The 16,937-nt window shown below is 35.9% G+C and overlaps 1 protein-coding gene across 8 annotated transcripts in view; it reads left to right on the top strand.

Annotated features, from left to right (window-relative positions):
* Positions 1 to 16,937, top strand: part of LCLAT1 (lysocardiolipin acyltransferase 1) — a 296,655-nt gene that overhangs the window by 175,916 nt on the left and 103,802 nt on the right. For 7 of the 8 annotated variants that reach the window (XM_082356799.1, XM_082356800.1, XM_082356801.1 and 4 more), the window contains one exon: positions 5,776 to 5,974. In XM_082356799.1, coding sequence (XP_082212925.1) covers positions 5,776 to 5,974 — 199 coding nt within the window. Of the gene's footprint in view, positions 1 to 5,775; positions 5,975 to 11,659; positions 11,753 to 11,796; positions 16,354 to 16,937 lie in introns of those variants that run through there. The other variant, XM_082356803.1, reaches the window with a different exon arrangement.

Below are 16,937 nucleotides of genomic sequence, written 5' to 3'. Positions count from 1 at the left end.
CTTAAGTGTCTACCATCCTAGCTTATGACCTCTGTCCTTGTGGAGATAATAGTTCTCTACCTAAACTGTCTTTCCTAGTTGTAGATTTACACAACTTGACTAGTTTCTTTTCTGGCTTTCATTTGATTGAAAGACTACTTCCTTTGTTAGAGGACAGAAGTTGACGTTCCAGGCCATGACTTTTTTTTTTTTCAGGCCATGACTTTTTAGAGTTAGATTTTTAAATCATCTTTAAAGATAAGAAGCCCAGTGCTTTGTTGCAGCTGTCAAACATATGATTTAATAGAAAATATTCATTTTGTGGTATTGTTTTAATCACCATTACTCATTTATTTATAAAGCATTTCTCCATGAAATATTTATATTAAGTGAAATAAGCATATTGTTCAGTTACATAAAATTAACCATCACAAGTACCTATTTCTAATAAGTCATCTACAAACTGTTAAATAATTCTATTTATAGTTATTATAAAATCAGAGACATTTTGTTTTGAAAGTTATAAATTTTCAAGTCATTTACATAACTTTAAGGTTTTTATTTCATCATCTGTACAATAAGGAAATTGGAGTAGATGATCTTTTGAGATCCATTCCAGAGTCAGCAATGTGTATCTGATTCTAAAGCAAACATTTAGAGGTAAATGATTTTTTTTAATAACAGTCATATGTTGCTGCTACACTTCATTTTCTTTAATGTGATAAATATTCCACAGTGTATGAGTTTTTGATTATAAATTACATGTTTTTGGCTGAATCTATCTACCAAAACCTTAAGAGTTTTGAGGATTTTCTTGAGTTACTACATTGGTAGAAATCATTGCAATTGTTATGCTTTCCAGGGTCTAATCAATCTAATTTCTTTGGAAACCCAATATAAGCAGACTGCTTATTCGTACAGGTATTAGACACAGACTTTTGGTTTCACTGTTGGCCTTCCCACTTTCTAGTCATTTGAACTTGGCTAAACTACTTAGCCTCTCTAAACTTCTCTTCCTTCATCTGCTTAAAAATAAATAAATAAATAAAGGAGTTCTAATACCACCTACCACAGAGAGTTATTGTGATGACTAGATGAGATAATGAATATAGCCTTTCCAAAGTAAGCAGTAAATGTTTGCTACTATAAAAGTTTTAGGGGGTAGGCTAAACTACATTATCAAAGAAAGTTCAAAACATAATGGCTGGAAAAAGGCAGAACTTTATTCACCCTCAAGTCCAGGTTGACAGGTTAGCTTTGTTCCCTGATGTCACTCAAGGACTCCGATTCCTTTCACCCAGCCTGGCATAATATCCTCTTCTATATGGTCAAGACTGTTCACTACCCCTTCTTTGCCCCACTCAGCAGGAAGTGGGGAGGGAAGGAAGTCCAGAGCAAGTTCTTTCCCTTTAGACCAGGTAATTACAAGTGGTACATAATCTCTCTTGCTCACCCCATTGGTGAGAACAGCTAAAAGCTGTAACAGAATCTGGGAAGTGTAGTCTTTTTTCTGACAGCCATGTACACAATTAAAATCTATTACTCTGGAAGAAATGGACAAATTAACTGGACAAAGTCTGCCATAGCTGCTCCTACTGCTGTTACTACTAGTACCAATACTGTTACAGCAGAATTATGTCATGTATCTATTTACCTTCTACAGCTTCAATTACGTGTTCTAGGGTGGATATGGGGAGAGTGGAGAGATGAGACTGAATGTTTGAAATGTGAGTGGTCTGGTGGTGAATATGATTCTTGTGTTTGAAACAATATGCAAACCAATAATTTCATCTGATGGTCAGTTGGAGAAATCTGGTCCAACATTCAGAAAAAACAGGCTGAGCTGGTCTTACTGATGTGTGCTGGTCTCTTGTAGGTACTTTCCTATGAAATATTCAAGGGTAATTTCAGCTATTCCTGACTTTTGCCTTATTGCCTGTCTTCAGAGCTTATCATATAGGCAAGATTCAACCACCATTGTAGTGTTAAATTGGTATATATTTGCAAACACTTCTGTTACTCAACTTTTTAACTCACTGCCTTGCTCACCAGTAGTGGCATATCGAGCAGAGAGTCTTTCAGTTAGAAATTTATAGAAGTTGAATCCCTTGTAGCAAGGTTATAGAAGGTTGATGTTCTGGTTTTGAGAAAGTGAACACCTCTGTTAAAAGAAATGGAAGAAAAACTGTCAGGGTGTCTTTTATAATCTTTTATTTCATACCTTCATAAGGTGCTAATGGAGGTTTTATTTTGAAGAAAATAGTACAACAGATCATTTTTTATTCAGAAGGAATTTAGCTTTCTCTCCCCATAGGTGTACTTTATTTTAAGCAATCCCAACCAGTTAAAAATCATTTTTCACTAAAAATAAATTAGGGTAAATGCATTTAGACTAATTATTGCTTCACAGAAATGGTCACAAATGATCTTTTCTTTTGTAAGCTTCTCCTGTTCATTAAAATGATTTCATTGGCAAGATTTTTCTTATCTATTTTTAACTGGCACATTTTCTGTTAAATGAGGTACCACAATAAAATCATTTAGAATTTTAGAGTTAGATGAGACTTAGAGGTCACCTAGTCTAACTTACCTGTGTGTCTGAGAATCCTTTCCTGAAGTCTGCAAAGTACTTCTAGTCTGCAATTCAGTCTCCCTTGGAACATTTTTGTAATGATGAGTACATGTCCTTGTTCATTTAATTTTTGGATGGTTCTGTTCAGCATAATCAATACTGTCAGGTCAAACTTTGCTTGTGCCCAGAGCAGTTTTTGCTTCTGAAAATTCTGAGTCTTTCCAACAGTGTTTGTTAGCTAATTACTGAGATTATTAGAACTACTTGGAGTTCTGTCCTTTCACCATAAATCATGTCGTAGGAATTCGGCGGTCATTTTCTAACTCCCCTAACTCCCCATGTAGGACACATGTCTCTTCCACAGCTTGCTGATTCCATTCCTGTCCTAGAACACAACAGGTGTTCAACAAACATAGATTACTGAATATAATTTCTGTCTAGACTGCTGCTCTTAAGAAAGGGGGTCTCAGTCTTTGATGAATGATTTGGGATTGATGAATGACTTGGGATTGCGCGTCCTTAAATAGCTAAGGATTTGAGGAGCCGGGCCTAAGCTGAGTCTGAAAAGCCAAAGCAGACTTGGAGATGAGGAACGTCATAGATCTTTCTTACATCAGACTAAGTAAAGATCCACTGGAGTAATAAATAGGAACATGGGGCATGATGGCAAAACTGAGTCTCTGTGATCAGGAGGGGACCCATTCATCTTTGTTTTCATACACACTTGGAGGTAGTAAATAGTGGTATATAAAAGATCCTCAGAAATTACTTCTGTATTTCTAATTCTAGGCGAGATCTTTGACCAGTTAAAAGTCATGAGAATTATCACTCTTGGTTCAGTTTAAGACATAAAACATTATAAAATTTTATAAGATTAGTTTCTTACTGCTAAAACTGTTATCTTCTGTACTAGAAACAGAATAAATATGAGAATAGTGTCTTTTTTTCTTTTAAACAGTTTTTGATCTGGATTATTTGAATTCTGGAGTTCTTTATAGGCATTACAACTTTATTTCTGTAGTGTATTTGTTATTCTGCTTTTGTAGGAGCTGTAAATAATGTTGACTAGGTATGTATTATCTAGTATTAAAAATGATTAATGTGAACTAGAGATCTAGGCTGCCCAGAAGATTATATATAACTTTCAGTCACATTCTGATAGAGTGCTGGATGGCAGGGAGGAGAATACTTCATGATATGCTCCTTTACAGTCTAGGATTTTTTATTTTGATATTTACTATGACGAAAGGCTAACGATTATTTTGGGATTCATAGGAAACATGTATTAGAAATTACACATGTAAGGTTAGAGTTGGTGTTTGGGAATTATAGGCTTAAGATTTTTAACTGTTTTCTATAGTACAACATACAATTAGTAGTCAGCTTCCTCTTTCTACCAGTTAAAGGAAGGGTTTCTTGCATTTCAGTTCTTTGCAAAATCTGAAAAATATATCATATTTGGAATGCAGAGTGGGGCTGATCTAAACTAACCTTGGATGGTGACTTCAGACATGTCATCTGGGCCAAGACATATAATTCAGTGATTCGCTTTGGTAGTTGACAGCCCTTTACACTTGTAAGTGGAAAAATGGTTATTTTTTGCTGTGGGTCCAAGTCTAGAGGGCTCCTCCCCGATCCTCTCCATTCTGAATTCTCTTCTACATTGGAACTTAACTTCCCAGACTTTGGAGTGGGGGTGGGGATTATAACTATTTGAGTGGTTATGGACTCTTTTGAAAATTTGACGAAAACCGCAGGCATTTTGTAGCTACTTTAGCCCAAATGATCATGTTTTACATCTTAACCCTCTGACTCTGAAATACTGTGGACATAATAACAAACATATCTTTTTTTTAAAGCTAATATTCCTTTTAACCTGTTTTTTTCTTGGTCCTATTTGAGGTCCTATTGTTCTTTTGTATCATACTTTTTTTTAAAAAGGTCTTTTTGGAAATATACTGAAAAATTAATAAAACATAAAGGCACTTTAATAATTTTAAAGTGTAACTATCAGCCAAATCAAGAAGTAGGAAATTGTCAGCAAGCCACCTAGCTTCCCAGTCGCAACACCCTCCTATTTAGTAGAAGTAGCTACTGTCCTAACTTGTAAGATAGTTATTTCCTTGCTTTTCTTTTTAATTTTACCGCTTGTATTTTTACCATCTGTATATTTATCTGTAGATATCTTAGTTACTGTCTGTTTCAGAAAGATTTATATGGACACTTAATGTATATATTCTTGTTTGGTTTTTTTCTCTCAACATTATGCTTGTATGTTGTCCATGTTGCTGTAGATATCCATGGTTCATTTGTTTTCATTGTTGTATCATATTCCATTGCATAATTGTACCACAGTTTCTTTGCTATACTTTGATCAAAGTTTTCATAATATTGCCAGAGAACTTCCGATTTTCTTGTCTTTTATCTGCTGTGGACCAGTTTTCTCTCCATTAGTCAGTCAAATATTTATTAACTAGTAAATTTGTTACCTGTAAATTATTCAAAAATTTAAATGGGCATTGAAATCAGTAATCAGGGCTTCTTAATATGTTATTGTTCTTTCAAGAACTTCAGTCTGTAATTTATTTCCTTCTAAATATTTCATATATACTTTATGCCTGGCCATCAGAAAAGTTAATTAAGCAAATTTGGCAAATATTTGATCTTCTATGTGCCAAGCACTATTGTAGGTACTGGGGCTGCAGCACTTTAGTAAATATACATTCTTTATATATTTAAAAAATAAACAGATACGTGTATTTGTTTAAAAAAAAATCTTAGTACAGAAAGGTATAAAATGAAAAATTTGACTCTCTGTTCCCTCAGTCCTATGTTCAGTATTAAATTTCTTGACTATTCTTTTTATTAAAAAATTTAAAAATCTTATATATCTTTCTTTAACCTGAAAAAATTACACAGTGGAAACTTCTTGTATGCCTTTTGTACTTTTTCTTTTCGTCTTAATAATCCATCTTGAAGATTTCAATGAAAGTTAGCATTTTTAAATTAGGGAACTGCCAGAAACTTAAATTAGTAGAACTGAAAATAGAAACAGTGCTGTCATGTTCTTCCAGATTAACTTCTTTTTCTTAATTTGTTATAGAAGCAAGAATAACATGCTTTTGACTTATTAGAAATCAGATTTATTTATAGGACATGATAAAATTTACCTATGGGAAATCATAACTTTAAATTGTTAAATATCTGTATTGTTTTTTCTGTAGGCATTGCTGGAGACCATGTTTGGTGTAAAAGTGATTATAACAGGTGATGCATTTGTTCCTGGAGAAAGAAGTGTCATTATCATGAATCATCGGACAAGAATGGACTGGATGTTCCTGTGGAATTGTCTGATGAGATATAGCTACCTCAGATTAGAGAAAATTTGCCTCAAAGCCACTCTCAAAAGTGTTCCAGGATTTGGTAGGTTATTCACAAATTATTATAAGTTGTTCATTTATTTTATATATGATGTACTCACTCTAAAACTACAGAATAACTTACTAGACTCCACTTAAGTATTAAAGCCATTTCCACTTTTTTCCCTCCCTAGCCAAAAACAATCACCAGTTTTTTTTTTTTTTTTTCCTTAGGGGATAATAAATTATTTTAATCCTTTTTCAGAAACATCTTATGTTGAAAGAGAATAAACTATTCACAAGGAAGTAGGTATGGTCCCAGAGGACCAAAAATTTGAAGAATATGAATTAATAGTTCAGTAACTTTTTATTACATGTCATACTTGTGGTAATTTAGACCAGAAAGTGGTCTGTGCTGATAAGGTACTTGAAAGGAACTGATTCATTCACATTTATCTAATAATTGAATAGTAATTGAATAACCATTGGTTCCAAGCATTATACCAGGTGCTGGTGTTTTCTGAACTTACCTAATCCATCACTTTTTTTTTTTTTTTTAAAGACTTTTCACTGTCCTTGTTGTATACTATAATATTAAAATTCTTAGAAATGTTTATTTTCCATAGTTAGGAAAGCAGCATGTTCACTGAGTGGTGGATAAGTAGGGATATTTCAACATTGCATGTTAAATCTTAATTGATCTCCACTCTGTAATGTGAAGTAGGGGTGAGGAACAGACTAAAAATATATTCAAACCAGTTATTCACATATGAGTGGATGAAGCACCCACTATACTCCCTGACAGCCTCATCCATTAAACCTGTACTTCTTTGGTTTCCTATGTAATATTTCTTATTTGAATTCTTTGCTCTCTAAACCATGTGCCTATCAGTGTACTGAAATTGTGTAGGATTTGTGAGGGCAAAGGGCAGGCATTGTCCTCAGGATAGACTAGTAAGAAGTACTGCATGTTTGTGTTTTAGTTGCCTTCATGCTAATAGTTTTATCTTTCTCTTTGTCACTTGAACAGTATTGTGGTCTCAGGATAGTCAGATTCCTTAAATGGCAACTGACTTTCCCTAGAGCAAACATCCCCATAGAACCAGCAGGAAGCTGCAAGGCATTTTATGACCTAGCCCCAGAATTCATATAGCATCACATCTACAGTACATTATTGGTGGAAGCCATCACTGTCCTCAAAGAGTCTAGGGGAGGGTGCATAGACTTCACCTCTTGATGGCAGAAATGTCAAAGATATTTTAGTATTTTTAAAAACTGCCACATTCCTAAAAAGACTGATCAAGAATGATAATGTCTTGTTTATCATTCCTGATTCTACATAAAATAAAGTAACAGAATATTAAGAACATTATGTGAATGAGCTTGAAAATATATATGAAATCAACAAATTACATTCAGAAAAATACAACTGACAAAATCTGATAATAATGAAAACAAATGAAAAATAAATTAAAACAGCTTCATGTCTAATAAAGAGATTGAATCCATAATTAAGAGCCTTCTTACAATGGTTTTTGGAGGACAATGGCAGCTGCCTGATCTTCCTCATCTTTAAAAAAACAAAAAACAAAAAACAAAAATCATCCAATCAACAAGCAGAGGAAGTAAAACCACATCACTCATCTCTTCAGCATGACCAGTAGACAAAGAAGGCATTTAGAAGGTTCTGGTATTAAGTAGAGAAAGTCTAAAAGAGTTCTTTCTACCCTCCCATCATTGCAAACCTGTGGGTTCTGAGAGTGGTAAGAGACTTTACTCTTAAGAGTAAAGAGAGTAGAGAGGCATGGAAAACTTAGAGGAAGCACAAACAAAAGCATCCCCAGAAAAATTAAAGTCTAACGCTAAGTGCCAAAATACTGAACACAGGTCTGGACATAGTAGTTCACAGCACACGATACAAGGAAGTGATTAGAAAGACAGTGGGACCTGAAGATGCCTCAGAGAAGTATTGCTTCTGAGGGAGAATCAGATATATAGAGAAGGGCTAGCTTCCCTTAGAAGTGTGGTAGTGAAGGAAAACAAGGAAATTAAAAATCCTGCAGGAATAAAAAGAGAAGCAAGAAATAACAGTCTTTGCTTACCCCACCCCCAAAATTATACAGCAAAACCCAATAACCATAAAAGCTTTTTAAATTCATAAAAGAAACTTAAGTGGAGGGCAGAACTGAAAAACCAAAAAGCCAAAAAATGTACACCATAACACAACACTCCAAACTGAATGAATTATCATTAACTAAGCAATTGGGGATATTAAAAAAAAGATACTTTTGAGTGAGAAATACAATGAACAGTAATAGACAAGAAAACAAGGAGAAATATAAGTCAATTGAATTCAAGGAAAAAAAAGAAAAGGCAAAATCATGTCAGAAATGAAGAGCGAATTATGAAATATCCAAGAGGAAAATAGAGTAAAATGAAAATAAAGAGCAATACAAGAAAACAGAAAATGACTCAGCAGTGAAAAGCTGAAAGCATTTCCTCTAAGATGAAGAACAGGACAAGAATGTCTACTCTCAGCCACTTTTTTTTGTTGACCTTGCCACGCAGCTCATGGGATCTTAGTTCCCCGGCCAGGGATTGAACCTTGGCCACAGCAGTGAAAGCGCCAGGTCCTAACCCCTGGACCACCATGGAATTCCCACACTCTTGCCACTTTTATTCAACATAGTCTTGGAAGTCCTAGCCACAGCAATCAGAGAAGAAAAAGAAATAAAAGAAATCCAGATGGGAAAAGAAGTAGTAAAACTGTCGCTGTTTGCAGATGACATGGTACTATACGTAGAGAATCCTAAAGATGCTACCAGAATCAATAGTGTCAAAATGACTATTCTACCCAAGGCAATCTACAGATTCAGTGCAATCCCTAGTAAATTATCAATGGCATTTTCCACAGAACTAGAACAAAAAATTTTTTTTAATTTGTATGGAAATACAAAAGACCTCGAATAGCCAAAGCAATCCTGAGAAAGAAAAACAGAGATGGAGGAACCACACTCCCTGACCCTAGATTATACTACAAAGCTACATGGCACAAAAACAGATATATACATCAATGGAACAGGATGGAAAGCCCAGAAATAAACCCACACATCTATGGTCAATTAATCTATGACAAAGGAGGCAAGACTATACAATGAAGAAAAGTCAGTTTCTTCAATAAGTGGTGCTGGTAAAACTGGACAACTACATGTAAAAGAATGAAACTAGAACATTCTCTAATGCCAGACACAAAAATAAACTCAAAATGAATCAAAGACCTAAATATAAGATGCGATACTATAAAACTCTTAGAGGAAAACATAGGAAGAACACTCTTTGACATAAAACACAGCAAGATCTTTTTCAATCCATCTGCTAGGGTAATGGAAATAAAAACAAAAATAAACTAATGGGACCTAATTAAACTCAAAAGCTTTTTCACAGCAGAGGAAACCATAAACGAAACAAAAAGACACCCCACAGCATGGGAGAAAATATTTGCAAACAATGCGACCGACAAGGGATTAATCTCCAAAATTTACAGACAGCTCATGCAGCTCAATATCCATAAAACAAACAACCCAATCAAAAAATGGGAAGAAGACCTAAATAGATATTTCTCCAAAGAAGACATACACATGGCCAAGAGGCACATGAAAAGATGCCCAACATCACTAATTATTAGAGAAATGCAAATCAAAACTACAATGAGATATCACGTCACACCAATCAGAATGGCCATCATCAAAAAGTCTACAAACAATAAATGATGGAGAGGCTGTGGAGAAAAGGGAATCCTCCTGCACTGTTGGTGGGAATGTAAATTGATATATCCACTATGGAGAACAGTATGGAGGGTCCTTAAAACAGTAAAAATAGAACTACCGTATCATCCAGCAATCCCACTCCCGGGCATATATCCAGAGAAAACCATATTCTGAAAAGATACAGGCACCTCAGTGTTCATAGTAGCCAAGACATGGAAGCAACCTAAACGTCCATTGACAGAGGAATGGATAAAGAAGATGTGGTACATATATACAATGGAATATTACTCAGCCATAAAAAAGAATGAAATAATGCCATTTGCAGCAACATGGATGGACCTAGAGAGTATCATTCTACGTGAAGTAAGTCAGACAGAGAAAGACAAATATCATATGATATCATTTACATGTAGAATCTTAAAAAATTATACAAATGAAGTTATTTACAAACCAGAAACAGACTTACAGATGTCGAAAACAAACTTAAGGTTAGCAAAGGGGAAATGTGGGGGATGGGGAAGGATAAATCAGGAGCTTGTGATTAACACACACAAACTACTATATGTAAGATAGATAACCAACAAGGACCTACTGTATAGCACAGAGAACTATACTCAATATTTTATAATAACCTATAAGGGAAAAGAATCTGAAAAAGAATTAACATATGTATATGTATAACTGAATCACTTTGCTGCACACTTGAATCTAGCACAACATTGCAAATCAAGTATACTCCAACACAATTTTTAAAAAACCAAAAGAAAATAGAGAATGAAAAGGAGAAAAAAAGAAAAAAAATTGTCAGAGAGAAAGTAATTGAAATGGAACCTAGTTAGAGGAGTTCTAACATCTGTTTAATTGGAGCCTCTAAAAAAGACAGTCAAAACAATGTAACTTAAATATCACAAGGGTGATATTTAAAAGTACAACCCAAGAAGAATCTTGGGTGTAAAAGATGACTGAGAATTCCCTGGATGGCGCAGTGGTTAAGAATCTGCCTGCCAATGCAGGGGACATGGGTTTGAGCCCTGGTCCGGGAAGATCCCACATGCTGCAGAGCAACTAAGCCCTTGCACCACAACTACTGAGCCTGCACTCTAGAGCCCGTGAGCCACAACTACCGAACCTGCGCTCTAGAGCCCACGAGCCACAACTACTGAGCCTGTGCACCACAACTACTGAAGCCCACCCACCTAGAGCCCGTGCTTCGCAACAGCCCACTGCAACGAGAAGCCCACTCGCTGCAACTAGAGAAAGCCTGTGCGCAGCAGCGAAGACCCAACACAGCCAAAAGTAAATAAATAAAAATAAATTTATTTTAAAAATAAATAAATAAAAAAATACAAGACAACTGGAGGACTTCCCTGGGTGCACAGTGGTTAAGAATCTGCCTGCCACTGCAGGGGACACGAGTTCGATCCCTGGTCTGGGAAGATCCCACATGCCGTGGAGCAACTAAGCCTATGAGCAACAGCTAGTGAGCCTGCGCTCTAGAGCCCGCAAGCCACAACTCCTGAAACTGCATGCTACAACTACTGAAGCCCACATGCCTAGAGCCCATGCTCCACAACAAGAGAAGCCACTGAAATGAGAAGCCCGTGCACTGCAACAGAGTAGCCCCCACTTGCCGCAACTAGAAAAAGCCTGCATGCATCAACAAAGACCCAACACAGCCAAAAATAAATGAATAAATAAATTTATTTTTAAAAAAATAGTTCATAAAAAAAAAAAAGATGACTGGAAAGGCAGTTCCAACATGATAGTATGCGGAGCTCTGTAGACCCACTTCCCAGTAAAACTGGTGAAAATTCTAAAGTAAGAGTCATTTAAAATCTCCAGAAATGGTCTGAAGGACATACAGCAAATGAAGAAACATTTATTCAAGAAAATTTATACCAAGACTCATCAAGAACAATGAGAATCTGTGGTATTTGAAACAAGACACACTTGTTTCCTCCCACCTCCCTGTTCAGCCAGACAGAAACTGCTCCAGACTAGTGCAGCCAGGAACACAGGGCGACCCACAATCAGGAGGAATCTGACAACTCTGAGCATCTCCCTCAGGAGTGGAGGTTTTGAATCCCACATCTAGCACCCCAACTTCTCAGGAGTGGAGGTTTTGAACCCCACATCTAGCACCCCAACTTTTAACACCTGCACCTGAGAGATGAGCCTTCAAAACATCTAGCTTTGAAAGCCAGTGGAGACCCATAGGATACAGCAAACTGAGAAATAGTTTTTAAAGGGCCCTGCACACTTATGTGGCTATACTCCAGGACCCAGTGCAGAGGCAGCTGAATGGAAAGCCCCCAGTCTTTCTGTGAAAGACGGCTGTTTGCTTATGTTCCTTGCTGTGGCTGGAGGGGCAGGCTTCTAATTAAACACACATCTAAGGGTAGACTGTAATCTAGAGACCTTGGGGGTGGGGATATCACTTTCCCTCTGGCCCACCTTTGGTCACCAGTGTCGACGAGAAAGGAGCTTGTATACTTGTCTGGCACTCTGACTTTTGTGGCTATCACCCAGAAAACACATCCCTTGATAACCTGGCTCTTGTAGCCAGTGGGCTTGTGTTTGGGGGGAGGGGTGAGGTCAATGGGACAGTAGCAAATAAAGAAACAATTCTTAGAGCCAACCATTACTCTAGAGCTTATTTAGCATGGAGGGAGCGGACAAAAGAACCCATCTCCAAGTCTTCTCCTGAAAGAACTATATTTGCCTACTTTAAAAGCTGCTGCCTGAGGGTTTGACTTCCAATTGGCCTGAATCAGGGTGCTGAGATCCTCCCCCCACATTGGCATATCCATCCTCAACTACTGGGAGCCACTAAAAATAAAGTAGGCTGCTTGGACAAACAAAATGTCTCTTAAATCACAAAGGTTTAAGAGACAACCAAGAACTAGAGCAGGGTTGAATGATAAGGTTCATCTCCTATAGGAGGACACTCCTACAAGCCTGGGAGAGGTGGGTATTATATCTAATGCATAGAAACCAACACAGAGAATCAAGGGAAATTAAGAAACAGAGGAATATATTCCAAATCACAGAACAAGATAAAACTTTAGGAAAAGATGTTAATGAACTGGAGACGAGTAATTAACCTGGTGGTAAAGAGGTCAAAATTACAGTCCTAAAGATGCTCATTGGGCTCAGGAGAAGAATGCATGAGAAGTTTAACAAAGAGATAGAAAATATAAGAAAGAAGTCACAGAGCTGAAGAATACAATAACTGAACTGAAAACAGAGGGTTTAACAGTTTAAGCAGTAGAAAGGGTCAGTGAACTTGAAGACAGGGCAGTAGAACATAACCAATCAAAGCAGCAACATAAAAAATGGAAAACATTGACAATAACTTAAGGGAATTATGGGACAACATCAAGTGGTCCTGCATTTACATTATAGAGGTCCCAGAAGAAGAGAAAAGGGGGCAAAAACTTATTTGAAGACACAATGGCCAAAAAGTACCTCAGCCTAGGGAAGGAAACAGATATCCAGATCCAGGAAGCCCAGAGAATTCCAAATAAGATGAACTTAAAGAGCCTCACACCAAGACACATAATTAACTCATTATTGATGGGGTATTTTTGCAAAAATTAATGCCTGTGGCCAGTGATTTTATTTTGGTCAGCCAAAAATTAATTGTTATTTCACTAACACTTTGTGGGTTATTACATTCAATAGTTACAACTGACACACCTGTAAAGTCTTCTAATTTTCATGAAATGTTGTCTTCAATCCACTCTTCTATAGAAGCAAAGGAGAATTCTCTAGCACTGAGTTTCATTTTCACTTTCTGTATCAGAATCAATCACTAAGGTTTTTTTGTCTTTTTGTTGGTCTAATATTCACATCGTCTGAATCAGAACTATATTCTGAAGAACTATCTTCTGAGACACTAGTATATATGTCACTCAGACAATCAAAGAAAGTATCTGCATAGAATTCACTGAAAAATTCTTCACTCAGAATTTTGCAATACATCATTTTTGAAAATTTTACGTTTATAATATACACAAGGTTGGAACAAAGACCTAACGGAGCAAAATGTGAATGATACTGACAATCACAAGTTGTATAATGAACCCTTGATCAATTTTAAGCTCTAACAACTTTGCACAGTGATGTTAATTGTATCACTCTCTAAAAACGTACTGATATGTCTCCTTTCAGTAACATTCAGGTAACAAAAGATGTATTAATATGTCTCCAGTCAATAATGTGTTAAAGTGTCAAAATTTAAAGATATGAAGAGCATTTTCAAAGCAGCAAGAGGAAAACAACTTGTTACATACAAGGGGACCCCCATAAGATTATCAGCATATTTTTCAGAAGAACCTTTGCAGACCAGACGGGAGTAGCATGCTATATTCAAAGTGCTGAAAGAAAAAAACTGCCAGTCAAGAAAACTGTATCTGGTAAAGTTGTCCTTCAGAATTGAAGGAGAGATAGAGAGGTTTGTGGACAAGCAAAAGCTCAAGGAGTCCATCTCCTCTAGAATGGCCTTACAAAGAAATGTTAAAGGGACTTCTTTAAGCTGAAAAGAAAAGGTGCTAATTAGAACTGGGAAACATGAATGTATAAATATCCTTGGTAAATATAAATATATAGTAAAATTCAGAATAATGTTGTAAAGGTTGTGGGTTAATCACTTCTAAAGCTAGAATAAAGTTTAAAAGACAAAAGTATTAAAAATAACTATAGCTACAATAATTTTTAAGGGATACAGAAGATAAAAAGATGTAAATTGTGACCTCAAAAACATAACATCGTGGGGGAGTAGTAAAAATGTACAGCCTTAGAATGTGTCTCAACTTAAGTTGTTATCAACTTAAAACAACTGTTATACGTTATTTTATGTCTCATGGTAACCACAAAGGAAAAAACTGTAGCGGATGCACAAATGATAGAGAAAAAGGAATCTAAGCCCACCACTACAGAAAATCACAAAGGAAGAGAGCAAGAGAGGAAGAAAGGAACAAAGGAATTACAAAGCAGCCACAAAACAATTAGCCAAATGGCAGTAAGTACATAGCTATCAGTAATTTCTTTAAATGTAAATGGATTAAATTCTTCAATCAGAAGACAAAAGTGGCTGATGGATTAAAAAAAACCAAGACCTATCTTTATGGTGTCTATAAGAGACCTACCTCAGGTCTAAGGACACACACAGACTGAAAGTGAAGGGATGGAAAAAGATATTCCATGCAAATGGAAACCAAAAGAAAGCTGAGTTAGCTGTATTTCATATCAGACAAAATAGACTTTAAGACAAAGTCTGTGATAAAAGACAAAGAAGGTCATTATATAATGATGAAGGGGTCAATCAAACAAGAGTATATAACATATGTAAATATTTATGCACCTAACAAAGGAGCACCTCAATACATAAACAAATGTTAACAAACCTAAAGGGAGAATAGCAATTCAGTAATAGTAGAGGACTTTAATATCCCATTTTCATCAATGGATGATCATCCAGACAGAAAATCAATAAGGAAACATTGGCCTTAAGTCCAGTTGGTCTGACATATAGTTTAATAGACATATATAGAACATTGTATCCCAAAGCAACAAAATGCACATTTTTCTCAGGCTCACATGGAATATTCTCCAGGATAGATCATATGTTAGGCCTCAAAACAAGTTTTATTACATTTAAGAAGGTTGAAATCATGTCAAGGAATCTTTTCTGATCATAATGTTATGAAACTAGAAATCAGTTACAAGAAAAAAAAAAAACCTGGAAAACTCAAGTATGTGGAGATTAAATAACATACTACTGAACAACCAGTGGGTCAAAGAAGAAATCAAAAAATACCTTGAAACAAATGGAAATAGAAATACAACACACCAAAACTTATGGGATGCAGTGGAAGTAATTTTAAGAGGGGACTTCAATAAACAGTCTATCTTTATACCTCAAGGAACTAGAAAAAGAAGACTAAATAAGGCCCTAAGTTAGAAAGAAGGAAATAACAAAAGTTAGAAGGAAAGAAATAAATGAAAGAGAAACTAAAAAGACAATAGGAAAGATCAGTGAAACTAAGTTGGTTTTTTGACGAGATAAAGGAAACTGACAAAGCTTTAGTTAGATTCACCAAGAAAAAAAGAGGACACAGATAAATAAAGCAGAAGTGAAAGGGTAGATGTACAACTGATACCACAGAAATATGAAGAATCATGGGAGATTGGTATGAACAATTATATGCCAGTAAATTGGACAACCTGAAAGAAATGGATAAATTCCTAGAAACATATGACCTAGGAATCATGAAGAAATAGAAAGTCTGAACAGACCCATTACTAGTAAGGAGACTGAATCAGTAATCATAAAACCCCCAACAAACAAAAGTCCAGAACCAGATGGCTTCAGTGGTGAATTTTACCCAGCATTTAAAGAACTAATACTAATCCTTCTCAATCTCTTCCAAAAATAGAAGATGGGACTTCCCTGGTAATCCAGTGGTTAAGACTCTGTGTTTCCAATGCAGGGGGCACAGGTTCAATCCCTGGTCGGGGATCTAAGATCCCACATGCCACGCGGTGCGGCCAAGAAAAGAAGAAGGAAACAAAAAATAGAAGAGGAGGGAACACTTCGAAAGTCATTTTATGAGGCCAGCATTACCCCGATACCAAAACCAAACAAAGATGCCACAAGAAAAGAAAATTAGAGGTCAGTATCCCTGATGAACATAGATGTAAAAATCCTCAACAAAATATTAGCAAACCAAATTCAGCAGTACACTAAAAAGATAATACACCATGATCAAGTGGGATTTATCCTAGGGATGCAAAAATTGTTCAACATCTGCAAGTCAATCAATGAGATATACTGCATTGACAAAAGGAAGGATAAAAACTGTCTGATCATCTCCATAGATGCAACAACAACACAGCATTTGACAAAACTTAACATCCATTGATATTAAAACTTCCAGCAAGGTGAGTATGGAGGGAATGTATTTCAATATATTAAAGGCCATATATGAGAGGCCCACAGCTAACATCAGACTTAATGGTGATGAAAAGCTGAAAGCTTCTTTTCTAAGTTCAGGAATAAGACAAGGATGCCCATGCGCTCCACTCTTATTCAACGTTATATTGGAAGTTCTAGCCAGAGCAATTAGGCAAAATTAGATAGATTACATACATAGCATCCAAATTGGAAAAAAAGAAGTAAAACCATCACTATTTGCAAATGACATGATATTATATAGAAAACTATGAAGACTCCAGCAAAAAACTGTTAGAACTAAT

Source organism: Balaenoptera borealis (assembly GCF_965194805.1).
Source record: "Balaenoptera borealis genome assembly, chromosome: 15".
NCBI classification, from domain to species: Eukaryota; Metazoa; Chordata; class Mammalia; order Artiodactyla; family Balaenopteridae; genus Balaenoptera; species Balaenoptera borealis.
This window is presented reverse-complemented; position numbering and strand designations above follow the sequence as displayed.